At 40.4% G+C, this 27,038-nt stretch overlaps 1 protein-coding gene across 1 annotated transcript in view; it reads right to left on the bottom strand.

The window, feature by feature from the left end:
• PLCL1 (phospholipase C like 1 (inactive)) overlaps nt 1-27,038 on the bottom strand; it is a 320,401-nt gene that overhangs the window by 101,807 nt on the left and 191,556 nt on the right. The window contains exons 2-3 of the mRNA XM_056533212.1: nt 22,604-25,075; nt 16,428-16,631 (exon numbers count right to left, since the gene is read on the bottom strand). Of these exons, the coding sequence (XP_056389187.1) occupies nt 16,428-16,631; nt 22,604-25,075 (2,676 nt within the window). The remainder of the gene's footprint in view (nt 1-16,427; nt 16,632-22,603; nt 25,076-27,038) is intronic.

Raw genomic sequence — 27,038 nt, forward strand, 5'->3', positions numbered from 1 at the left:
ATACAATACAAGGATTACAATGCTGAAATATTATGTAGATTAGGAGATAATTGTAAAAGGTAACGTAACTCCTCGTGTATTTAAGATGTCAGCGCAAATGCCGGTGAGTTCCGGTGTCCTAAGCGCTATACTGTAGGAGCGTAGTTCAAAAGGGGCGGAGAGAACATTGCCCATGACAAGAGGAGCGAAGACATTTCATAAGATCGCTCCCCTTAGGGACATGTAGATACTCTAAGTGAGTAGAAGCGTTAACTGCCAACACTGTGTTATGCATCGCCGATAAGCGCTTGGATTGGGAGAAGCAGAGGGCAAAAATGGGCGGAGCTTTGTTCTTGCTCCGAACTAGAGGCGCTGCTGTCAGATGCCTACAGCAGCCGCTAGGTACAAGAGCGCTATATAGCAGTGGCAGAGAGCAAAGTTGGCAGAGTACAGTGCTCTGGAGTATGGGAGGTATGTATACCATTAATAAAAGGCATTGTATTTACAAGACTGAGTTAGGTATATATGTAAACTGTATGAATGAGGGATAAACAAGAAGGGGAAAAATATATAAATGATAGTGTAAAAATATATATTTTTCCCCTTCTTGTTTATCCCTCATTCATACAGTTTACATATATACATAAATCAGTCTTGTAAATACAATGCCTTTTATTAAAGGGTACCTCTCATCAAAAAAACTTTTGATATATTATAGATTAATGTATGCAGAATAACTTCACAATTGCATGTTATTAAAAAATATGCTTCCTTCTATTTAATTTTCCACTTTGAAGAAATGACCACTAGGGGTCTCCCTACCAGTCCTGGCAGCAAGCATTTCAGACTCATGCTGGAGTCCTAAACACTACGAGCTGCCAGTCTGCTTTGTTCACAAAGGAGAACACTCAGAGCTGCCCGCCTGCTTTGTTCACAGCCTGTTTGGCTGTGAACAAAGCAGGCTGGCAGCTCTGAGTGTTTTAGGACTCCAGCATGAGTCAGAAATGCTTGATGACAGGACTGATCGGGAAAAATACAATAGAAAGAAGCATATTTTTCATTAACATGCTATTGGAAAGTTATTCAACATTCATTAATCTAAAATATATCAAAAGTTTATTTGATGAGAGGTACCCTTTAATGGTATACATACCTCCCATACTCCAGAGTACTATACTCTGCCCACTTTGCTCTCTGCCACTGCTATATAGTGCTCTTGTACCTAGCGGCTGCTCTAGGCATCTGACAGCAGCACCTCTAGTTCGGAGCAAGAACAAAGCTCTGCCCCTTTTGCCCTCTGCTACTGCCCTATAGTGCTCCCGATCCGAGCGCTTATCGGCGATGCATAACACTGTTGGCAGCTAGCGCTGTTAATGCTTCTACTCACTTACTTAGCGTATCTACATGTCCCTAAGGGGAGCGATCTTATGAAATATCTTCGCTCCTCTTGTCATGGGCAATGTTCTCTCTGCCCCTTTTGAACTACGCTCCCACAGTATAGCGCTTAGGACACCGGAACTCACGAGCATTTGCGCTGACATCCTAAATGCACGAGAAGTTACGTTACCTTTTAAAGTTATCTCCTAATCTGCATAATATTTCTGCATTTTAATCCTTGTATTGTATTAAATTATGAATACTATGACTTTTATATCAATGTACAAAAGTTTCTTAAAGTATTATGACAACTATTTAATTCCTACTTTTTTTTTGGTAGTTATGTCATTTGCTTAAAAGTTTTTGTGAATACCCTAATTGATATAACCTTTGTCTAAAGTGAATCCTTTGGGAGGTGCTGGGTGCGTTTGGGTTTGTTCCCAATTTTGTGCCTGGGTTCGCTTGCTCTATGATAGTCCTAGGGCCTGTATTCGCACTAACTTAGAGGTTTCTGCTCCCTTTCTTCTGGGTCGTGGGATGAGACAGGGGTGCCCTCTCTCTCCCTTCCTGTTTGTGCTGGTGATTGAACCCTTTGCGGCAGCCATTTGTAGGGATCCGGATATCTGTGGTATTCTCAGGGGGTCTATTGTACAGAAGGTTTCCATTTATGCAGATGATACCCTGGTATACATGGCGGATGCTGGGGGTTCTCTCCTCTCCCTTATGGATTTACTTGACCGATTTGGTGCAATCTTGGGCTTACAGGTCAACTGGGCTAAATCCTCCCTAATGACACTTTCATCTTGGGTCCATATCCCTCCCTCTCTTCCGGCTGAGGTGCAGGTGGTTTCTCGCTTCAGATACTTGGGAGTGGAGGTAACTCCGTCCCTGTTAGACTACCTACCTCTGAACTTAGAGACGCTTTTGCGCTCCACTGTGGAGCAAGGCGCATTTGCGCTCCACTGTGGAGTGTCTGCACTCCCTCTCTCCCTAGCTGGCAGGATCAATATATTTAAAATGATTTACCTTCCTAAATTCCTTTATCTTTTTCACTTAGCCCAGGTTATTCCCCACAAGAAATATTTTAATACACTGTGTGGTGTTCTGAGATCCTTCTACTGGCAGGGAAAACCTCCCAGACTTGGTCGGGCCCTTCTCCAGGTTCCCAAGCTGCATGGCGGCTTAGCGGCCCCTGATGTATATAACTATTTTGTTGCCTCGCAACTGGTCTAGGCAGAGTGGTGGATCGATCTGGGTCTGTCGAACTCTGCGACGGCCCTGGCTGGTGCACTTATGCGTTCCTATGAAGCTATCACTAATACTCTCTACAGGTATCACTCTAGTTCTTCTTTTCCCATTCCTCTTTTAACTATAGCGAAAGTGCGGTCCATGGTGTCGAGTATATTTTTGCAGCCTCTTGTAATCTCCTTGGGCCCCCTTGTGGGGGAATGTGCATTTACCTCACCAACATGGGTTACAGGAGGCCAGTTTCTGGGGTTCTCACGGTGTCAAATTTGTGATCCACTTGTTTGGGGAGGATCAGGTTTTCCTATCCTTTTTGGACATGAGGGAACGTTATGGCATCCCTGGAAGTGCCTTTTATAGGTATTTTCAGCTAAGGCATGCGGTTCAGGCGCAGTTTGGTTCCATGATGTTTACCCCTGTGTTTTCTGATGTGGAGCTTCTCCTGGTCACCACGGATCTTTCTAAACCTCTTACTCAGTCCTATGCCCTTCTCCAGTCACTGGGGCCTAGCCCTTTCTCACTAGTCTTTCCTAAATGGGTGGCTGATATCCCGGATTTGTCCGAGTGTCAGTGGAAGGAGGTTGAAGGTTCGCATTATTCCACTGTGGTTAGCAGTAGAGATATGCTGATTCAATCTAGATATGTACTGAAGTTGTATTATACCCCTGCTAAGCTTAAGCGCATTGGAGTTTCTCCGTCTAATCTGTGCTTTAGATGCTCTTCAGAGGCACCTTTTTGCTTGAGGTATGGGACTGTCCCATCATTGCTGTCTTCTGGAGGGAGGTGATGGGGTTTCTAGCTGATAATCTAGACTTCGCTTTTATACTCAACCCTTTGGTGTGCCTGCTGGGGGTTATTAAAGACTTGGTCTCTAGTTCACATGGGTGCTTGCTGATTCGTTTCCTGCTATTTTGTGCCCGTAAAGTGGTAGTAATGGCATGGAAGGATACATCCCCCCCTCCCCCCGCTGTCTCGGGTTGGTTAACTTTGGTAAACAAATATGTCCCACTGTACCAGGCTCTATATGTGAGACGTCAGTGGCCTAAGAAATTTGACAGGGTATGGACCCCCTGGCTTTTGCTGGACGTTTCGGCTTACCCTCCAGTCAGACTGACTCAGTAGGTTGCTATGATGTAATGCTGTCCTTTGCGAGAGGGGGCTGGGATGGGGTTCCCGGGAAGTGTGCTTGTTTGTGTGTATGTGTGTTTATTTGTGTTGGGCCTACTCTGGTCGGGTCTCAAATATACCATTCTCTTCAACTGGTGCTTATCCTGGTGTAATTTGAATCATTATTACCATTTTAGTGCTGGTTTCTGGGACCCTCGGAGAGTGTTATTGTCCATGCTGCTCTTGTTTCGCCATGTTGGCGGTGTTTGTTATTAAAATTGCAAAACTTAAATAAATACTTTAAAAAATAAAGTGAATCCTTTATGCTTGTGTGTATGTATAGTCTGTATATCCCAATCTTTGTATAAGCACCTTATACTGAGGGAGGGCCTATTCCAGGCCAGAAACGCGTTGATATGTGCCTTTGAATCTACAGTTTATATACTGTTTTATGTCAAAAGTGATTACTCTTGGATTGGAACCAGCGCTGTATCAAGTTCAAATTTTCTATCTACTCCCCTATCACTACACTCGACCAGCTGGTCCTGGTACCAGAAGGAACACAGCTGCAGGCCACACACTGTATAATACGCATGCTGATGTTGTGCTCTTAGCGAAACTGTGCAGGGTGAGTGAGCTTATTCTTTTTTTTGAATATTGGTGTATTTGCATATTTCACTAGGGGTGCTTGTCTTTTCTTTTTTTCCCTTTCTTTGTCTGAAAATTGAAAGAAGCAATCTGATTGGTTACTCAGCAACTTTCCCTCTGGACTGGTTTTGATAAATCTCCCCCATAGAGCTGGACGGTATGACCAAATATGTGTACCATGGTATTTTTGTAACTTATGGCGGTTCCATGGTATATAACGGTATCCCCCCCCCATCATGTGACCCGCGAGCGCTGTTCTGCTTCTCACCCCCCACCCCCAAATGAATTATCAGCCCAGCGCTGCACTGTCCCCATCGGGGTACTACTCACATATCACCCGCAAGCGCTGCCCTCCTCGTCCTCCTGTTTGTTGCGGGCCGCCGGCACTGACACTCTATACTGTACGTTGTATCCCTATGCCCGAGCTGCAAAGATAAACAAAATAAACTTTAACACACCTTCCTACTTCGGCCTCATGCTCTTCCTGGGGACAGGAATGTTGGAGAGCCGTCAGCCTATCACCAGCCGCAGCCATGTTCTGCCTCGGCCGGCGATAGGTTGAGCGCACTGTCATGTAAGAAGACGGCCGGCTTCTTACATGACAGTGGGCTCAACCTATCACTGGCCAAGGCAGAACATCGCTGTGGCCGGTGATAGGCTGACGGCTCTCTGACATTCCCATCCCCAGGAAGTAGGTCCGGACCGACGGGGGAACGTAGGACGGCGAGTTAAAGTTTATTTTGTTTATCTTTTGCAGCCCGGGCATAGGGATACAGTGTACAGCATAGAGTGTCAGCGCTGTCAGCCCGCAACAAACAGGAGGACGAGGAGGGCAGCGCTTGCAGGTGATATGTGAGTAGTACCCCAATGGGGACAGCGCAGCGCTGGGCTGATAATTAATTGGCGGGGGGGGGGGGGTCAGAACAGCGCTCGCGGGTCACATATGATTAGTTCCCCGATGTGGGGACAGCACAGTGCAGGGTTGATAATTCATTCATTCCCGAGGGGGAGGGGCCCAACCGGTATTGCGGTATGGGAAAAATTCATATCGTGCAGCACAAAAATTTCGGTATTCGGTACGAACCGGTATACCGCCCAGCACTAAGTGTACATGCATATAACTCTGTTCAATATTGCAGGTACATACACATTCCATTAGATTTATACTATATACTTAAACTGTAAGCCAGGATGGATGGATGTCATCTGAAATACTGGAGTAATGGAAAATGTAAATCACTATGGGGGACATATATCAAAGCATTTAGTGCTTATAATTGGCGCAAAAAAGTCACGACTACCCTTTTTTCCTGCGACTTTTTAATCTTCAAGCTCGCTAAGTAAAAAGAGGAAAAGTTGCTCACCAAAGCAAAAACTAATTTTGAACTTGCAGTGGTCAGATATTTATGATGTGTGAAAGTCGCAAAAAAGTCGTATTGCATGAAAAACACCACCAAATGTACTCCAGCTCAACCATGGAGCAGAAAAAGCCACTACCAAAGCAAAAAAAATAAAGAATTTGCTTACATGTAACAAATTTATCAACAAGCTGCATCCAGTTGATAAATAACTTGCACGTAAGCAAAAAAAATTGTAAAGAAAAAATAACTCAAAAATTAATACATAAGCAAACATTGATAAATTTCCCCCTATATGATTTATCTGTCTATTCTCTAGTGCTGTATTAGTGTGTGCATATTTATTATCCTTGACATTTTGTTTTTAGGGTTTTTAAATATTAAAATTAAAGATGAGTTTTAGCTAGTATTTTTGTCAGTAATAATTTTGATCTAGCTGGTGAATGAGTACATCCTTTTATCAGTGAAAGTATATCGTGCAAAAACTCAGTGCATCAGTAACCTATTCTTTCCCACATTATTTATTGTACTGTGTATTATTATCATTAGCCCAGCAAAGTGCAAGCCTGTTCAGTGCATTTTCACCAGCATTATGTCAGGGCATATCAGAGAGGTGTATGTGATGTGCTGTGCTGTGATAGGCTAAAGTAGTAAGGCAGGAAGTAACTATGTGTGTACTACTGCCAAGTAGCTCAGCTCTGGCTCTTCCACCGGAAATTGAGAGAACAAAAAATAGCTGAGCACCATGGAGGGGGTTCTTATGGGCTCAGTAACAACAAGTAGAGCACTAAAATCACTAAAATGTCATCACTCTTAAGGGATAATCTAATAAAGCCATTCCGGATTTAAAACATAATTTGAAACAATAGATACACACACAACTCGTTGAAGACCTAGGATTAAATACAAACCTCCAAGCCAGATCCAATATTTTCAGAAAATGTTTTCAGAAAATAAATAGAAACAATTGACACACTTTAAGACTTTTGTCTTTAAAAGACTAGTCTATTTAATTATGTGTTGTTTAATATTTCATATGAAAGTTTGAAGTTGCACAGATGCATATAAAGGCTGTATGGCTGACTTGCTGCAGGAAACAAGTGCCAATCTCAGTGATCAGTGCTCATTTATAGAGCCTTCACAAAGCTCATTCACAAAGCTCATTTTTGTCTGCACACAACACATTTACACATGGCACTGTGTGACCGATAATGATTTTAGTGGCAGCACAAAAGGTTGTTCTTCAGCTGATTCTTAACTCTTTTACACAAGCCAATTTTCCTATGACCACTCATTCACCTGCCAATTGGTGTAAAAGGGTCTTAAAGGGGTACTCCGCCCTTAGACATCTTATCCCCTAAGATGTCTAGGGGTGGAGTACCCCTTTAAAGTGTACATTGGTCAGTATTTTGGGTCCAAATCACAGAAAAATGGGCAAATCTTTCTGTTATAATTTTTTTGTGTTTGCTCCACTCCTTGTTTAACTAAAAATATTTACCAAAATGAACTTCAAAATGGGGACCAAAATACTAAAAGTTTACCCAGTCTTCTTACGCTTCCTAAAAGGGAACCAGTCATGAGATTTTACCATATAAACGTTATATATGGTGAAATCTTCTTACACACCGTCCACCGGATGGTGAGGATATGAAGTTAGAACGTCTCCCACCAGCCCCGAAGGAGTCCCCTGGGTGTGGAGCTATACTTACCTTGGCCCGTCTTCTAGGGACGTAATCACGCCCCCTCAACGTTATTCGCTGAGGGTGCATGATTACAGCCAGAGAAGACAGGACAAGGTGAGTATAGTTCTCCACCCAGGGGACTACTTACAGGGCCCTTTAATACTAAGATGTGATATAGGACTAGCTTTAAAGGATTACTGCTACCTACAGGGGTGTGGAAAATTAATTTTAAAAAACTACTTGTCCAAGGGACTAAAACGGAGCAAAATCTTCTTGTCCCTCATGACGATCCATTTGTTCTGGTACAAAAAAATTATTTTAACCAAAATAGTCTGTAAAAAGGTTTATTTAGTTTTTGCACTTAAGTTTTTTTCCTTCTCGCCCTACAATAGCCATAACTGCCACATGCTGGCTATTAGCGGTGGCCCCAGCTACTGAAATCAGCTGCAGGCTGCCGGGTATGGAGCATGTTTGAGTCAGGAGCCCGCTCCATACAGCTTGAGTGCCGCCAGGCTGTTGGTCCAGCTCTGCTAGCCCGCAGCAGGGCTAAATGTCAAAGAAATTCACCTGCCTGATTCCCGAAACTGCATGTCCCAGGCATTGGCGATAGGATTTCCATATGCCTGAGCCTCATTCCCTACAAGACTCATCAATGTCTTTAGGGCTGCAGACTAAAAAAAGCTATATCTAAATGTTTCAAGCTCTAATGGAGAAGCTTATAATACTGCTTATAATATATCTACATCCAGTAACATTTTCAACTGCTTGTTGATACTTTTTTTATTATTATTATTATATATATTTTTAAAAGGCAAGACTGACCTACAAAAACCTGTTACTTACCTATCCTCATCAATGTCATAACAACATTCACTAGATCCCCGTTGAAGATCAGCACAGAATCAGAATGGAAGCAATGTTGGAATCACTGCTGGTTTAAAATATATTTATGCAGCCAGACAACCTCTTAAGCTGCTATTTTACTGCCTGACTCCATTATAGTAGCTGTACATAGTAAATCTGGCATTTTGACCACTGCATACAAATGTTAATATGCTAATTTATTGAAAAAGAAAAGCTAAATTATTACATTAACATACAGTATCTGATATAAGTGAGTCATTCCTGACATTTCTGTAAATATTTTATTATATTTTTTCAAGTGACAACACTGAAGAAATGTAAAGTAGTGAGCACAGCCTGTATAACAGTGTTTAATGTTGCTGTCCCCTCAAAATAACTCAACACAGCCATTAATGTCTCAAACTTTGCAAACAAAGTGAGAAATGTCCAAATTGGGCCAAATTAGTCATTTTCATCCCCGGTTTCATGTAACTCATTAGTGTTACAAGGATGGGCATTGTTAGATTCAAAAACTTGTTAAATTTTCTACATCTTGGCATTGACCATTCTAATATACTTGCTCACTCCTGTCCTATCTGAAAATAGAGAGGGGGTTACAGAGCAGACTACAGTGATTGGATGAAAAGACCCAGCACAGCACAGCAAACTCAGGGAGGAATTGAATGCATGGTGACTAAGGGCTGAGCATTGGATGTCAGAATAAGTTAGCAGCATTTGAGCTGAAGCACGGTGGACAAGACCATACAGCGGTTTCACAAAACAGGTTCCACGTAGAACAGGCCTTGCCATGGTTGACCAAAGAAGTTGAGTGCACATGCTCAGCCTCATATCCAGAGGTATATCTCTGGGACTTATGAATGCTGTCAGTATTGCAGCAGAGGTTGAAGGTTGTGTGTGTGTGTGTGTGGGGGGGGGGGGGTTCAGCCTGTCATTGCTCAGACCATACGCCAAACAATGCATCAAATTGTTCTGCATGGTTGTCTTCCCAGAAGGAAGCCTCTTATAAGGATGATGCAGAAGAAAGTCTGCAAACAGTGGAACAATGTCTTGTGATGTGATGAGATGGTGTCCAGCGTGTGTGGAGTACAAAGAGGTTTACATGTAATGTATAGTGCACAAAGAATGATGTAAAAAAAAAAACGTAAAAAAAACAATAGCAGAATAAATGTATTATTCATACCTCCTCATAAAAATTGTGTAATTGCGGAGTCCCGTGCACCCCAAAATGGTACCATGGAAAATTTCAACTTGTCTTGCAAAAATATTTTGCCATGCCCAGGCCTCAGCAACTTAATGTGTTGTGGAAAAAAACTTGAAAAGAAGGGTCCAAAATCCACTAGGTGGTAACAATTCCACAGAATTACCTGCACAGATGCAGATTATCTTAGTGCATTATGCATAAAACAAGTAAACAATAAGTAAAGTAAACTTTTTGTCTCTTAATATACTTTCTGCAATATATCTGTGAGATGCTCCACATTCATATTCACTGTCTTAGAGTTGTACAGCGCATCCAACAAGCAGCATACATCCTGGAACTGACCTATTTGCAAATCTCTGTTAGTATTATTCAGATAGCAAGGATAACAGAGTCATTACAAAGCTGTCATCAGCTCATGCTGGCTGCCCTGCGTGTGTGATGTGTGTTTATAGAGCCGAGACGGGACCAACGTATATGGTATTATTAGCTGGAAGGGATGTGGACAGCGTCAGAGCTATTTCTGCCTTATCCCCATTGACACAACAATTAGTTTGTCCTCAATGGTAACAAATAAATGATGCTGAAATGTACAGCTATAGGAAACTATAAATAATGGAGACCTATTTATTTCAGGCATAGAAAAGCACACTTCTAAGCATTTACTTTAACTTCTAAGGACACAATAGATTTGTGGCGCATTCACTTCCATTGTCAGTAGCGACTATAGATGGCAGTAACTGAATTTCCTGGTGCTTGGCATTTTCCCTTTTAAGGTTTCGATAACCACAGTTCATTCATGAAGAAAAAAAGGACATAATAATAAGATATGCAGCCAACTACAACATGCTTCTTTAGCTGCCCAAGCTGTTTGAGGTGTACGGGCTTACTGCCTATTTTGTCTCTACATGTAGGAAAAATGCAGAATTCCAACATTTTGGCTTCAGAAATATAATTTCTAGTCTCTGATGCCCTGTTCTTCAAGGGAAATGATCCCACCTATTTCAGCAATGCACAGTCTCATATCTAGAATATAGAAATGTAACACTGTAACGCTGTGTTAACAACAACTATCTGTCAGAGAATGCATGAGCACCTGCACACAAGGTAACCATTGTTCATGGAGACATGGCTTCTTATTTCACAAGAAACTACAGGTAATGTTATAAATTGACATTATGTAATACTTTGTGTCATTAGACTAACCAGACTACGATGATCACCACCTGTAAACAGAAGTCTTATTCAGATGTCATGATAGCATTTTACAGGGGTAAAGCCCACCAGATTCTACTGGATACACAGAGTTCAAAAGCCCCTCTGATAATTGTATGGACTGGTGAACGGAGCAGTAATAGATACAGACTAGCTAACAGAACAAGATGCTTGTGTGAAAACAGACATGACAATTGGAAGTCTTGCATCAGGTTGCATTGAGCTTGGTGATGAGGTAAAAACCCAATTACCATTTTAATAAATATACAACCAAGGGTATAATAATCAACCCCCTCATGTAGCAGACATATTCTAGCAGCTGCTTAAACCCCTTTCATTCTAAGCTATGGCTTTGCTTATTGCCATGCCGATGCCCGGATCAGCAAGCAAGGACAACAAGCCAATTGTGATTGGCCTCACTGTTCACGCCTTCCTGTTGTGAGCTATTTAAACCCAGTCTGGCCTGTGCTCTTAGTCTGCAATATTGGTTTCTACCTTGTCTCTGGCTTTATATCTGTGATCTCCTGTTTATCTGCATTACATTATTTTGCTTGTGGCCCGACTAATCTCTGCCTATTGAGTCTGTACCTCTCTGCTATCTTGGATTTGACCTGGCTTGTTTGACTACTCACTATTTGTCTGACATATGTGATATTGCCTGTGTTTAGTTTTAAGATTTTTGCTTTTGTTAACCTATAGTGTCTTTACATGTTCCCTGACCTCCCCGAGCTGTGTTTAAAATTTTTGTTTTGACATTTCTACAGTCTGCATTTATCCAGTAAATGGACCGTTATCAAGTTGAGTGTCTGTTCCTTAAGGCTGGGGAGGAAGCTGTGGCTGAGCTCATGGCTGCACGTATCCCTGCCTAACGTGACACCTCAATAACCTCAACCTCTAGAAACAGGACCATAAACCTTTCAATACCTTAAACCCTTTTAGTCAACAAAGGGTGTCTACATTAGACTGTTCAAGAACCTAGACTGCATATTAACTTATTTACCATGAATGTCAACATTTTAAGCCAAGCTATGATTTGCACAGCAACACCTATCCAACAACTGACATTGCAGACATTTTGCATAAGCTTCCACTACTGTAATTTGTGAGACAATTTCCCAAAGAATGGAATAGTTGAACGAGATGTTCTTAGGTGTTAAGGTGTTGTGTTGGCATATCCTAATGCACTAGAGGTTATTATTATTTTTATTATTATTTATTTTTAGAGTGGTAATTAAGGATAAATGTTAAAATTATAGTTTGTGCAAAGTGTTAGGATAATCTATTTTAACTTCAGGAGTACAGTATAATATCTTAATAAATTTGGGATAAACATAACAGGAACATAGAACTCTCGAGTATAAAGTTCAGAGGACACAGATGAGAGAGTTAGTACAGAGGACAGTATATCAGTGGACATGAACAGAGGACTCAGTGGTCATGAACAGAGGACACTATAGATAAGCGATCATGAACAGAACTTTAAAGATCTGAATAAAGAACTAATAAACATATAGAGTTCAAAACACCAGACAGAAAAACGGATAAGTCTGAACATATTTCAGAACAAAACAGGAATAAGCTTAATCCCCTAGAAAAACCTCCGGTGGACACAGGAATAACAATACCCTCTGATTCCCCACGGACAGGTAAACAGGATCTATCGCTAAACAGGAATATTGTAATCCCTCCAAACACCTCCAGTAGACAAGGAGTCCCCATGGACAGGTAACAGGGATGCCAAGTTACAACTCAGAAAAACGGATACAACAGGATATAATTATAGAACACTCTTCACACTGAACACGAGACAGGAATAATCGCAATAAATTCAGAACACCTCCAGTAGATGCAGGAATAACAATACCCCATGGACAGGTAACAGGGATGCCTAAATACACAGGATATAGATATAGAACACTGTTCCCACTGGACACTCCACTCCACTAATGAAGTAGCCATTAATAATAAATCCAAATAGACTACTGGCCAGCAGCAAACTCCACATTGTGGTCAGAAGCTGATCCAGTAGGAAAACAGAAATATAAAACACAGAACTTCATATAAACGGATGCAACAGGATATAATTATAGAACATTGTTCACACTGAACACAAGACAGGATAAATCGCAATCCCACATAAAACCTCCAGTAGACAAGGAGTCCCCATGGAGCGGTAACAGGAATGCAACATAGGACACTGTTTACACTGGACACATAAACTGGAAACTCCACTAAAGTAGCCATTAATAATAAATCCAAGTAGACTACTGGCCAGCGGCACACTCCACAGTGTGGTCAAAAGCTGACCCAGTAGGAAAACAGAAATATAAAACACAGAACTTCATATAAACGGATACAAGAGAAAACACAGTGTGAACAGACACATAGCAAAAAGAACATACAAACCCTAAAACCTACTAAACAAACACAAATTAAAATCTACTATAAGCATGCCACCTAACCATGGCTAAAACCAGAAAATACAAAGTGCATGCTAAAGCAAAATAGTAGGTTAAAAGCTCAAACAAAGAGTGTTTCATCAAGAGCTCCATGCAGCATGTCCAGTATCTTAGCAAGTCAGGATATAATGAAGTATCACCAGCCAAGAGGCTAAACTGGGCTGACTTTAAATATACACACCCTAGGAGCTACTGGATAGCAAGTCAAAGACTTTAACTATTCCCTGACCAGGGAACATAAAACTGTTCACACACAACCAAACCAATAGCTGTGTGTGAACACAGGCCAATACAGACATGACAACCAGATTCATAATAAAAGACGGCCAGTTTATACAATAGCCGGTTTATACAATAAGTATGTTTATAATTTGATTTATTATCCTATTGTATCTTATATGTGATGCTGTGATAGCACATGTACTACATGGATACTGACGTATGACATACCTTACTTTTGGAGGCATGTTTTTTTCAGGATACAGAGCTTCAACCTTTTTCTTCTTTATTTTTCCCAGGTAGAATACCTTCATTTTAATTGTATGGTATTAATTGTCAATAAAGTATTTTTGTATAATAAGGTTTACAAATTACTCCAATTTTATATATGTATGTTATGTTCTTGGAAGTTCAAATATATATATATATATATATATATATATATATATATATATATATATATATATGAGACAGCTACTCTAGGATATCTAATGATTTTTTTAATCTAGGTATATCTATATACATAGTATTCTGACTTCTTTTGTCTACTATACTAATGACAAATATACTTGGAAGAGTTAAAGGTGGGGGAAAAAGAAAATGACAAGGAACAAGAGGCGTAATCACAGATATAATGACCGACCCACTTAAACTGCACTTGAAGTGCAATTGAAGCCAGGGCATTTTAGAGAAAGTATTCATATTATATAAAAACTGACCTAAAAGGCAAAAAGAATCGTGAGCGGCTCGCAGTTCAGTTTCTGGATAACAGTTGCCATGCATACAAAACTGCCACATCTCAGTAATAATAAATCAGAAGAAATTATGTTCTAAGACGCCTTTCTAAGTCTCTGTCCGGACCCTCTAATAACTGGCTTCAACTCAGGCTGTGCAGAAATCAATTTTATACTTGTATAGACCTACATACATTGTCATTAAACATCTAGAATGACTCATGATAACAGGGACATGTATTTGAAGGGCAGTTCCAAGATAATTTACTGCTGAGCTAGGTATTGCTGAGAGTTTTAAAATGACAATGATCCTCTCTGGAAATCCTGGAATAATGCTGGGGACAATAATGTACATTTCATACTGCAGATTCATGATTGCTACAAAGTCCCAGCAGGATAACTGACACAAGAAATGCTGTTATTGTATGTGAACTTTCCTTATTATTATTCTTTCTTGAATGTTATTTAAAAAGACATATAAGCTACAGTAGCAATAAAAAAATAGGTGAACCTCTTTTCTCCTTGCACTGTGGACGTTTACTGAATGTGTTCAATGAAATGCATAAATGGTAGGGATCAACCAATATTGATTTTTAAGGGCCGATACCGATAATCTGCGACCTTTCAGGCCAATAGCCAATAACTTATACCGATATTCCGGTATAAATTATCGGCTATTCCTCCCCCCCGATCAATGATTTAAAGCGGGCGCTTTAAATCAAAGAACTGCAGCAGCTTTTGCGGGGCCAGAGACCGCCACCGCCCGCTTCTCTCCCCTGCCTGTCCTGGGGTCCTCCCTAGTCCAAACACCACCGCTGCCCCATTGCCTTCCCCATCCCTGGTTTTATAATTACCTCTTCCCGGGGCCCAGGGTCCGCGCTACTTCTGTCTCCGGCGGCGTCCTGAGCTGCCACTGTGCGCACTGACGGTGATGTTGTGTTGAGGACGTCACTCGTCATTGCGCTGACCCAGAAGTAGCGTGGACCCCGGGAAAAGGGTAATTATAAAATCGGGGATGGGGGAGGCAATGGGGCAGCGGCGGCGGCGGTGGTCTCGGCGGTGGTCTCTGGCCGGGGAGGTAGGGTGGGGCATTATCGGCATGGTAATTGCCGATACCGATAATGTCCAAAATCGTGAATATCGTCCGGTAATATCAGCCAAACCAATAATCGGTCGATCCCTAATAAATGGTACAACTGTTTTTGTATTATTAGTTTAGTTTCTTGTGTTTATCTATAAATGTGACTTAGAAAACAACGAGACCACATTTTATTAGTAATCAATCCATGCTGCAGATTTTATGATGCAGACTTAATGCTAGTAAATCATTGTTAAAATCTGCATTGCTAAAATCTGCAGCATAAGGTCTGCAGCTTATTAAGTACATGTGAACATTCCTCTAATCAATACAAATAGTTAAACAAAGCATAAAATCCACATCTTAATTTCACAAAAAATCTGCAGTGTATACAGTACTTGTGAACATACTCTATAAAAAGATTTCTTGCGTGGGTCTATGTCTATGTCTTACATCATTAGCTTTATTGTTGCAGAGATAGCAGTCACACTGGCGAATAACTGGTGTTGTCTTTCTATCTAAATCTTGTGGGAGAGCAAAAGAAACAATGACACTTATGTCCTCATATCCTGTCTTCATAGCCTGTGCTCATATGCCATCCTTATTTCCCAACCTCATATCCCAACCTTATATCCTGTCCTTAAAGGGGTACTCAGTTGCTAGACATCTTATACCCTATCCAAAGGATAGAGGATAAGATGTCTGATCGCGGGGGCCCGCAACTGGGTGTATCAAACAAAAATTGTGTTTTCGGACTTGAGCTGAAACCAAAAAAGGGCTTAAAATAGAAGGGACGTGTCTTGCTTGAGGGGTGGAGCTTATAGAAGGGGTGTGGCTGAACTGGTAAAACTTCACAATCCGATCTGCAGTAGAAAGCTGTTATCTGATCAGTTACCATAACCAACCGCTCCATGTGTAGTCGGCACTAGAGAACATTTGTATTACTTTTTTGTATTATCTTTTTAAAGGTTCTTTGGTTGGAGGGGGTGTTTTACCCCAGCCAAAAGTCTAGTTTCCCCTTGATAAAAACCCATCCTGTCAGTAGAAACAAGAAACCCAATGATATCACTGACTACTTCTAGTTCTTCAATGTCCATGAATATCAGATCAGTCAACAGAATAAATGTCTCTAGTGTGTGCGCTTATGTGTCTATGTTTAGTTAATGATCATCCACTCTCAATAACTTTAAAATGGTTACAAAGTATCAGCGTAAAAGTTAAATGAGCATAAAAACAGAATTCGTATAACATTGGTCATACCAACCATTTCATAGGCGTTGAGTAGTTTTTTCTGAACATCCGGTATTGTTCCTAAGGATTCCAAATAAGGATAACTGTCCTTCATGATGAGGTTCACAGAAGGTGTGCTGTCACTATTTACCAGACGTGACGCAAGAGACAGCATGCACTGTTTGAGGCTGGAGCTGGTGGGAAGTCCACAGAGTTCCTTTAGGGACACCAGTGCATTCTATTGAAGAGCAAACAGGAGACAGAATGAATACAAGTGCAAGCAAAAACCTTACAAACCATAAAGAAACTGCATCATCAGAAAATAAATTATTACATAAAGGGGTAGCCCAGGGAACTGAACTTTTTTTTTAAAAACGTAGGGTGTAGTATCCAAGGGTAGGGGATAGGGACCCTCTGTGATCTTCTGTGCGGGGCCATGGCAACTTACGCTTCCTCTTTGCAGTCCGATCCCCACCTTCCTGTACGGACACAAGTGACAGCCCACTCTGCCAATTACCGGCTAAGGCGGGACATAGCTGTGACCAGTGATTAGATAAATGGGCCTTTACTTAAGTCTGTCCAGAGGACCTGTAAGTAGCTGGTGCTTCATACATGAGATCACAGGGGCTCCTACCTCTGAAATAGGGGATAAGTGTCTAAAAAGTTCAGTTCCCTTAACTACCCCTTTAAACCACTTTTTTAGGGAAAACTGTTTTTTATTTTGGCTGTGTTTTTTTTGCTGTGTATTGCTAATTTTTTTGCGACTTTTCACATAGAGCAGTTTTTACTCACTGCTGCATTTGTGTGCAATGGACCCATTAGGGGAAGATTCATCAAAACCTGTGTAGAGGAAGAGTGGTGCAGTTGCCCTTAGCAACCAATCAGGTTTCTTCTTTCCTTTTTTGGAGAGTATTTTAAAAATGAAAGAATGAAAAAAATGAAAGCACCACTCATTCTCTACACATGTTTTGATAAATCTCCCTCTTAGTCACACCAAGTCTGACCACAGGGTAAAAGTGTTTATACCACACAATATTTCCAGTAACTATTATCACGGCTGATTCTATATCCAATTCATAAATGGGTGTGCAATTTTTTAATAAATGAGTCCCAGCTACGTCAAATACACCGCAAAGAAAACATGATCCCATATACGGCCATTAACATTTACACCTATAGGCTCTGTTTCCCAATCTGTGTGCCTCCAGCTGTTACAAAACTACCTTTGGCTGTCCGGGTGTGCTTGGAGTCGTAGTTTTGCAACAGCTGTAAGCCCCTTGGTTGGAAAACACAGCCTATAGGTGTCAAGCCCTAGAATAAAGGTTACAGTTTATTGTTAGACACAGTTTTCCCATAGAATTACCAGTTACAGACCAATGCCTATAACTGCCAGCCATGAAGTGTTGTGTGTTGCAGGGATAGAGATATGTATTGTCATGCCGTGGGTTTATTGCTCACACCTTGAGATCATCCGCATGGACTTCACTTCAGCATGTAGACAATGCACACCTATGGTGCGTCAATACACAATTCCATAAAAATGATGCACTTAATTGTGTTATTGCATTGTGAGATAGACCTGCCAATGTAAGGGGTGTCAGACTGCCTTCCTTTCCTTTACAATATTCTCCAACTCAGTACAGTAAGCCAGGGGGGGGCATGCTTGGTACCCATTGCTGTACTAGAGAAAAGAGATGGCTACTTTTTATATCTATGACAGAGAGCTATTGTTCCCTGCATGGAACGAGAGCTCTATAGAAGGTGGCTGCCACCATATAATTAATTTAAAAAAATATATAAAATTGGAAAATAAAAGTTACTTGAAATAGAAAAAACACCATTGGATCATTTATGACATTTTTACAAGATATACCTCACATATCCCCTAGATGTGGGTCCCACCTATGGAACATGCACCTGTCTTAATATCTGGACTCACAGGGCCCTTTAACTCTGCTTGCGGGGTCAGGAAGCCCAGAAAAGCTGAGCCCAATGTTTTATGCAATTTGCATAAATCCAATTAACTTTAATGGGAGTGTCATAAACAGTGTAGCACCGCAAGCAACGCTGTTTATGGTACTTTGGGAGTCATAAAAAAAAAATTGTAATACATTTCCTGTCACACAGCTAAAATGTAAGTTTATCTGGGGAGGGGTGAATCCATGAATATTTCCACATCCAAATCAGTATAATTTCCCATGAAAATCTTTATCCTATTGATTTCAACTGGAATGTCGACAGAATTCTGAAAAATTGGAGCGTGTAAAAAAGTAACATCACTTTACTGTGCGTTTCCACATGGAATTGCTGCAGATTCACTGAAATCCATATGTAAAAATGTGGATTTAAGAGGTAGATTTCCACATAGGTTTTGTGGCAGAATTTCATCGAAAATTCCTCAAAGCTTCACATGTGATTGGCCTGCTACACCAGTTGGGTGGACAACGACCACCGTATCTCACTGCCCGCATCACAGTTCATGAATGTGACCGTGTTGTAACCATCAAGTTGCCACAACCAGAAATCCATCCTGGATCAATTCTTTCAGGTCGCTGCATCTTATATGCTGCAATGTGACCATGTTTATTTTCATTAGCTGCGATGTAGACAGAATTACGCAGTAATCTTTGGAAGTACAACTGTTGTCACTGCCAAAGTCGTTGTATAGTCCTAGACTTAGTAGACTTCCATCAAGGCTATAGGGAATGAATTTGGATAATCACTCTAAAATAAGTAGTAAAAGTCAAAGTAAGGCTGGGTTCACACTACGTTTTTGCCATACTGTTTTCAATCCGTTTTTCTAAAGAAAACTGTATGGCAAAAAAACGGATGGAACAGTATGGAAAAAAGTAAGCCGTATGCGTTTTTAAACAGTTTACTGTTTTTAAAAGTGCATACAGTTCCGTCAGTTTTTCTAGAAAAAAAAACCATACGTTTTTGAAAATGTTGTCCATTTTTAATGGAGGGGTCTTGGGTGGGGACTTTAGGATTCAAATGCGCATGTGCAAAGTAAAAACGTATACGTTTTTCCCGTATGGAACCGTATACATGTGCGTTTCCCATTGACGTCCATGTTAAAAAAAACATGCGGTTGCAGTACGTTTTTAACCCCTTAAGGACCGGGGGGTTTTCCGTTTTTGCATTTTCGTTTTTGCTCCTTGCCTTTAAAAAATCATAACTCTTTCAAATTTGCACCTAAAAATCCATATGATGGCTTATTTTTTGCGCCACCAATTCTACTTTGTAATGACGTCAGTCATTTTGCCCAAAAATCTATGGTGAAGTGGGAAAAAAAATCATTGTGCGACAAAATTGAAAAAAAAACGCCGTTTTGTATTTTTTGGGGGCTTCCGTTTCTACGTAGTACATTTTTTGGTAAAAATGACACCTGATATGTATTCTGTAGGTCCATACGATTAAAATGATACCCTACTTATATAGGTTTGATTTTGTCGGACTTCTGGAAAAAATCATAACTACATGCAGGAAAATTAATATGTTTAAAATTGTCATCTTCTGACCCCTATAACTTTTTTATTTTTCCGTGTATGGGGTGGTATGAGGGCTCATTTTTTGCGCCGTGATCTGAAGTTTTTAACGGTACCATTTTTGCATTGATAGGACTTACTGATCACTTTTTATTCATTTTTATATGATATAAAAAGTGACCAAAAATGCACTATTTTGGACTTTGGAATTTTTTTGCGCGCACGCCATTGACCGAGTGGTTTAATTAATGATATATTTTTATAATTCGGACATTTCCGCACGCGGTGATACCATATATGTTTATTTTTATTTACACTGTGTTTTTTTTTATTGGAAAAGGGGGGTGATTCAAACTTTTAATAGGGGAGGAGTTAAATGATCTTTATTCACTTTTTTTTTCACTTTTTTTTTGCAGTGTTATAGGTCCCATAGGGACCTATAACACTGCACACACTGATCTTCTATGTTGATCACTGGTTTCTCATAAGAAACCAGTGATCAACAATTCTGCCGCATGACTGCTCATGCCTGGATCTCAGGCACTGAGCAGTCATTCGGCGATCGGACAGCGAGGAGGCAGGAAGGGGCCCTCCCGCTGTCCTGTCAGCTGTTCGGGATGCCGCGATTAGCCGCGGCTATCCCGAACAGCCCGACTGAGCTAGTCGGGAACTTTCGCTTTCACTTTTAGCCGCGCGGCTCAGCTCTGAGCGCGCGGCGAAAGGGTTAATAGCGCGCGGCGCTGCGATCGGCGCTGCGCGCTATTAGAGGCGGGTCCCGACTTCACTATGACGCCGGGCCCGCCGTGATATGACGCGGGGTTACTGTGTAACCCCGCGTTATATCAGAAGAGCAGGACCAAGGACGTACCGGTACGTCCTTGGTCCTTAAGGGGTTAAACCGGAGACAAAATTGCGGTCAACCACGGTTTTGACTCCGGTTTAAAAACCGTACTGCAACCGCATACGTTTTTTTTTAACATGGACGTCAATGGGAAACGCACATGTATACAGTTTCATACGGGAAAAACGTATACGTTTTTGCTTTGCACATGCGCATTTGAATCCTAAAGTCCCCACCCAAGACCCCTCCCATTAAAAATGGACAAAATTTTAAAAAAACTTATGTTTTTTTTTTTAATAAAAACTGACGGAACTGTATGCACTTTTAAAAACAGTATACTGTTTAAAAACGCATATGGTTTACTTTTTCCATACTGTTCCATCCGTTTTTTTGCCATACGGTTTTCTTTAGAAAAACGGATTGAAAACAGTATGGCAAAAACGTAGTGTGAACCCAGCCTTAAACTGAAGTAATAAAGTTATGGGCCCAGATTTTTCAAACTGTGTGAGAGAAAAATAGAGAGATTTTCCCGCAGCAACCAATCACAGGTCAGGTTTCACTTTACCAGAGCTTGTTAGCTGAGCTGTGATTGGCTGCTGTGGGAAAATCCCTCCACTTTTTCTCTCACACAATTTGATAAATCTATGCCATGGTTATTAAATAGATTCAGTCTATACCTTATCTCCTCATCCACATCATAAGAGGACAAGGTAACCAGAAAGGCTTTTTCAAAATGAAAGGCGCAATCTGATTGGTTGTCATGGTCAACTTTTACTCTGCACAGGTTTTGATAAATCTCACCCAAAATAAAAATTTTGGGTCCATTTCCAGGAATTGTATGAAATCTTTTTTTAGGCTAGATTTACAACTATTGCCAACCACCAAGACTGGGAACGTTATTTTATAGCTTGCTGACTGCAGGGGAAGCATGACAGGCTCAGGGTCTAGGATATCAGGATTCATATCATCAGCATTATTGATGCTGATATCTCTGACAGTATCATATGTCAATGTGTTAAAGGTATTAAAAACTTACCTTATGAGTTGTTACTGTTTAACAGGAAACATGGAGTAAAATGTATTATATTCTAACTAAAAAATGAAGAATATATTTATAACTCCTCATAACAACACATACATTCCTTCATATTCAGTAACTGTGTATTGATGGAGATGTCCGCAACTCTAAAGGGGTTGTATGAGATAAAAAAAAAACTGTGGCTGTTATATTACACTCTTTTTCGTGGCCATGACAGGTTACACACCGCTCATAGATAACAGTGGCACAGATTCTACAAGAGCATGCCCATATTTTTCTTGTAAAAAGCTAATAGTGACTGAACTGATGCAAACCAATATAAGGTTACATTCACATGACGATTTTGCCATCCGAATTGTATCATTTTTTTTTGCCCCAAAATGGTCTAAAAAATCCTGACAAAACTGTATATATTATCTGCTCAATTCGTTTTGCATTGACTACAATGTTATAAAAACTGTATACGGGTGATAGACGGTTTTTATAGACAGTGTAAGTTTTTGTATGAAAAGTCAATGGGTACGGCATGCAATACGGTTGTATACAGCTTTCAAATACAAAACCGTATAACAGTATTGCAAAATCATGATGTGAATGCACCCTAAATAGATTTTTTAGCTTCAGTTTATATTCAAAGGGATGAATAGGCACTTGTCATAGGATCTTTTTTTTTCAAGTTTTGACAACAGTCATGGGAACCCATACTACATAAAAAATCAGGGGGAACCCCATGCTAAGATAGGGAATAAGAGTATATGGACTTGTTTTAGAAGAAAAAGGTCATTTGGATAATGAACTCAATTAATGAATAACCAAACAACTGAACTATACGAGTTTCTTACCTGCATGTTTTCTCTGACATCAGTGGCTTCCCTCAAAGGATGAACAGTAAGTTTGAAGATGTCATCTACGACTTTAAGGCCAGTGTTTCTTAGCATTGTGTACTCCCTGGCTTTTTTTCCTATTCGTGCCGATAATCCACGTTTCTGAGCTTTTCCTCCTCCTGCTCTGCTGGTGATAGCAATGTGAACGAACAGTTTAGCATGCTCCATTGTGTCTCCAACGAAAGAGCGCAATGGCACATGTCTATATCCAGGCTGTAAACACTCAATGGGTATAGTATACTGACCAATAAATTCATCCCCAATATAGTCATCATCAAGAACCATGAAACGCACCATGGCTAACTCTGGGAGGTTTACCTGAAATTCAAAGCTCTCATCAAAAATTGGGTTGTCCCCATTTTGCTGCACTGTCTTAGTCCTCTGTTCTGCACAATCGGCAGGGATTCCATGAATTTCAATACACACATATGGATCAATCACATCCCCTTTTGCACATGCTCCTTTTGGTTTAGGAAAATTCTGTCCACTGATGATTTTGATGTGAAGAACCTGAGGAGATACACCAGGCACAACACCTTTAGTGTTTGCCCTGAAATACGATACTTCATCTCGCATGATGGATGGTCGAAGGACATACCCACAACCACCATTCTGAAGGAACCAGCCAATGTTCAGATCCATCATTGGACCTGGAGTCTGAAAATTCATAGCCACAATCTGACAACCACAATTCCAAAAGTCTTGTGGGTTCATATTACTTGAATCTATTCTCATTGGACTTGGATAGACCCTTGATAAAAACTTTTTGTTGTAGTTTACGAAGTCTTCAGGATACTCATTAGAAATACGACTAGCTTGGCTTTCACTAAAAGAGCAGATTTCACCATAACTTTGGTTTTTCATGGAGACATCAAAATCTTTGTACTGAACAGATTTGCAAATGGATACTAAATCTGATAGTTCTTTACAAAGCTTTATCAATCTCTGTTCTCCAAAGTAGTCTTCTGACATTCTGCGAGACATTTCAGCCTCCTCATCTTCATCAGTTACCTCTCCCTCTAAGAGGTCAAAATCCAAAGGCAGCTTTTTACCTTTTACAATAATTTTTTTCTTAAGTTTTTCAGGAGAGGGAAGATAGGACTCTGCTGGCAAAGGAATTTCTGTGTAGAGTTTACTACCAAAGATCTTTTTTATATGTTGTACCATTATCTTTTGCTGTTGTATAGAGCAATGGTTGCCAATACAAAGGATAAGGGGATACTCAGAAGAGATGAAGGCATATTTGTTAACAACTTCAATAACATTACGAAAGGCTAATGGTGAGGTCATGCTATTTCGATTGCAAATGATTGGCTCATTGTCTGGCCCATCACTGACATCAAGCTCAATGCTTCTGCAAGCCATTTTTAGTGCTCTCACATATCCATTGATATCTGCTGGACCCCTAAATTGGTCTTCAATTAAGTATGTGTTGTGGGAGGAGTTGATATAATAGTGTGACAATGGTTGGGTCATATCTTGGCTAACCTTTTTTTGGACAGGATCAAATATATCACATTCTTGGGACAAAAGATACTTTGTAAAACCATCAATGGTAAGAAAACCCTTTATGCATCCTTCTTGAGTAAGCTCATAATTTTGGATTATTTCCAGACACATATCTTCTGTAACCTGTGTCATTCCTTGCTCTGACTCTAAGAATAAAAGTAGATCATTTGCATCCAGGTACTCTTTATTTTTGGAAATCTGTACAAGTAGAAAATACACCTCAGGTCTTGTACATAATTCACTAAATGCTTCACAAAATTCTTCTTTGGTCACTCTGGTAGTAAGTTTTTCTTTACTCTTTTGGATTTCTTTAAACTTTAACCTAACCTTGGCTTCTTTGATAGCAGGAGAGAGTTGTTTGAGCAGTTCAACTGCAGTATCTTCTAACATAATGCCATTCCCATCTATATCTGCATCATCAAAGATGGACTTTAACCAGTTAAATCGAGGTGTGTTTTGTCCACCTTCTACTAAGTCCAGTGGTTGTTTACTATGAGAGGCTAAGTATCTTAAACCTGAGACCCAGATATTGGCCACATCAGCTGAATTAGCCACCAGGTCCAAAGACTCATAATTTTCTCCATGAATTATTGAAAATGCACTGTCCTCACAAATTTGATCTGCCAGTCCGTTGTTCCTAAATGTTTCGGTGTTCTTGCCAAGCCGAATTTCCTTGAGAGCAGAGATGTCCAATTTTGCTTTTTCAGGGTCTTTTTTGGAAGGCTCCCAGCGTAAAGCTTGCAAATCAGTGTCGAGTGTGAAAAAACGACTGTAGATACGGGAATTTGGACGAACTTTCTTTAGTTCACAACCCCCTTGCATGAAGCTAATGCAATCACTGGCACTGCTTATCTTCTTTTCCGATGGCATGCTGCTAAAGGATACTGTTTTCTTCCGGCCAGGTTTTTGGTTTGCAGGGTCCTAGGGAAACATACAACAATAATATAAAGTCAAAATACATCACAGAGAAGTTGCTAAATTAATATTGTTAAAGGGATATTCTGGCCTTCGACATTTTATCCCCTATCTAAAGGATAGGAGGTTAGGTTTCTGATTGCAGGGGTCCCGAAGGACACCATGCCCCCTCCCATAGACATGACTGGAAGGTGTGTGACGTGACTTTACGAGGGGGCATGGCATGGCGTTACGTCTCCGTCTTGGAAAACCAGTGCTTCCTAGGCTAAAGCAACACCCGGCACAGAATGCTGGGTGCTGCACGGAGATCTCCACAATCAGAAATCTTATCCCCTATCCTAAGGATGTCTAAGGCCGGAATACCCCTTTAATGAATCTAGTTATTTTTTTACTACATGTATTATTTATGTAGGGGGGAAAAAAACATTTCAAGAGTTATGGCTTTACTTCATTTAAAGCTCATAACTGGCAGCCAAACTATTTAACTTAAGGCGTTTGTAGTAAATTATGTGGAACATTTATTACAGTTTTATCAGTTAATTAAAAGGTGTGACCTGTGGAGAACATAGCGAGGCTGGAGACCGGCAGCACTACACTTCCCTCATTCTAATTACTTATGTCCCTGCTCCGATTCAACATAGAATGTGCTATTATTCTTCTAGCAACTGAATTTGTACCATTATAAACAACCATCTGTTTTACAAGTAATAAGGGAGATGAGGCAGCCATAAGGTTAGTGCCGTTCATAGATTCAAACCAATATTATACAGGTAGCTGGCATATAGTCATGTTACTCATTTCTGATACTTGTTTAAAACTAAAAACAGTTACACAACAAAAGAGATAATCAAATATATCAGCCATCAGGAAAATACAGCAGCATCCCTTCTGCTATCAATACTTTATTTCAAAGATTTAACTTTATGTTATGGGTTGTTATATGTGGTCAGAAAGTCAGACTAAAGGCTGTACAGTCACTACTGAGGGCCCCAAGCACATTACAAGTAAGCCGGACCTGCAAGTTTTGTTTAAACTAGACAACCATCTAATGTGTATGGGGGCCATCCAACTCTTCCTTGGTGAACCGAAAGATCAGGCATGTTGAATTTCAACGGCTCAATCCTTTTGTTCTCAGATCAAAAAGCCATGACCACAGGACATTGACTCTAGAAGCTTACTTTTCCTTTCTCCATTGAGAACACAAGAATGCCTTGCCGAGTTGAATGTGTATGTGTAAGGAGGGATTAGGAGAGATAGCAAACATCTAAAAGAGAAACTGTGCAACAGCTATTACTTGTGTATAAGTACCTTTATAGAGCACTTGATTACTATGACTATACTAATAAACATAGAGGATAGCTTTAGTTTGGAAGCCACAATATTGGTTATATGCTAGTCAGAAGTATCATTGTAGAAGCATGTGGAGATGTGGAGTTGGTAGGCTAAACTTCAACTCCTTTATTTTTCCATAGTGTTTCTCCAGGTTGCAGACCTAATAAAGCATAAATGGCTCAAGTACAATAAATAATATTAAGAAATATACTGTAGTAAAATAGTAAACTTATCACAAAAGTAAATGCATTTAAAGGACATCTGCAGCAAAATACAACTTATCCCCTATCCACAGGATAGGGGATAAGTGTTTAATCGTGGGGGGTCCGACTGCTGGGCTCTGACGCAGCTCTCCCATGCATGATGTCGCGGCCGACACACCTCCTCCATGTAGTGCAATGCGTGGCCCTGTTTGGTAGATCACGGGGGGTCCCAGCGGTCGGACCCCCCGCGATCAGAAACGTATCCCTTATCCTGTGGAAATGGGATTAGTTGCCTTTTGCTGAAGATGTCCTTTAAAGGGGTTATCCAGGAAAAAACTTTTTTTTATATATCAACTGTCTCCAGAAAGTTAAACAGATTTGTAAATGATATATTACCTACAAAGCCCAAAAGGCTAATAATAATCAACAAAAAC

The sequence above is a fragment of the Hyla sarda genome, chromosome 8 (assembly GCF_029499605.1).
Source record: "Hyla sarda isolate aHylSar1 chromosome 8, aHylSar1.hap1, whole genome shotgun sequence".
Classification (NCBI taxonomy): Eukaryota; Metazoa; Chordata; class Amphibia; order Anura; family Hylidae; genus Hyla; species Hyla sarda.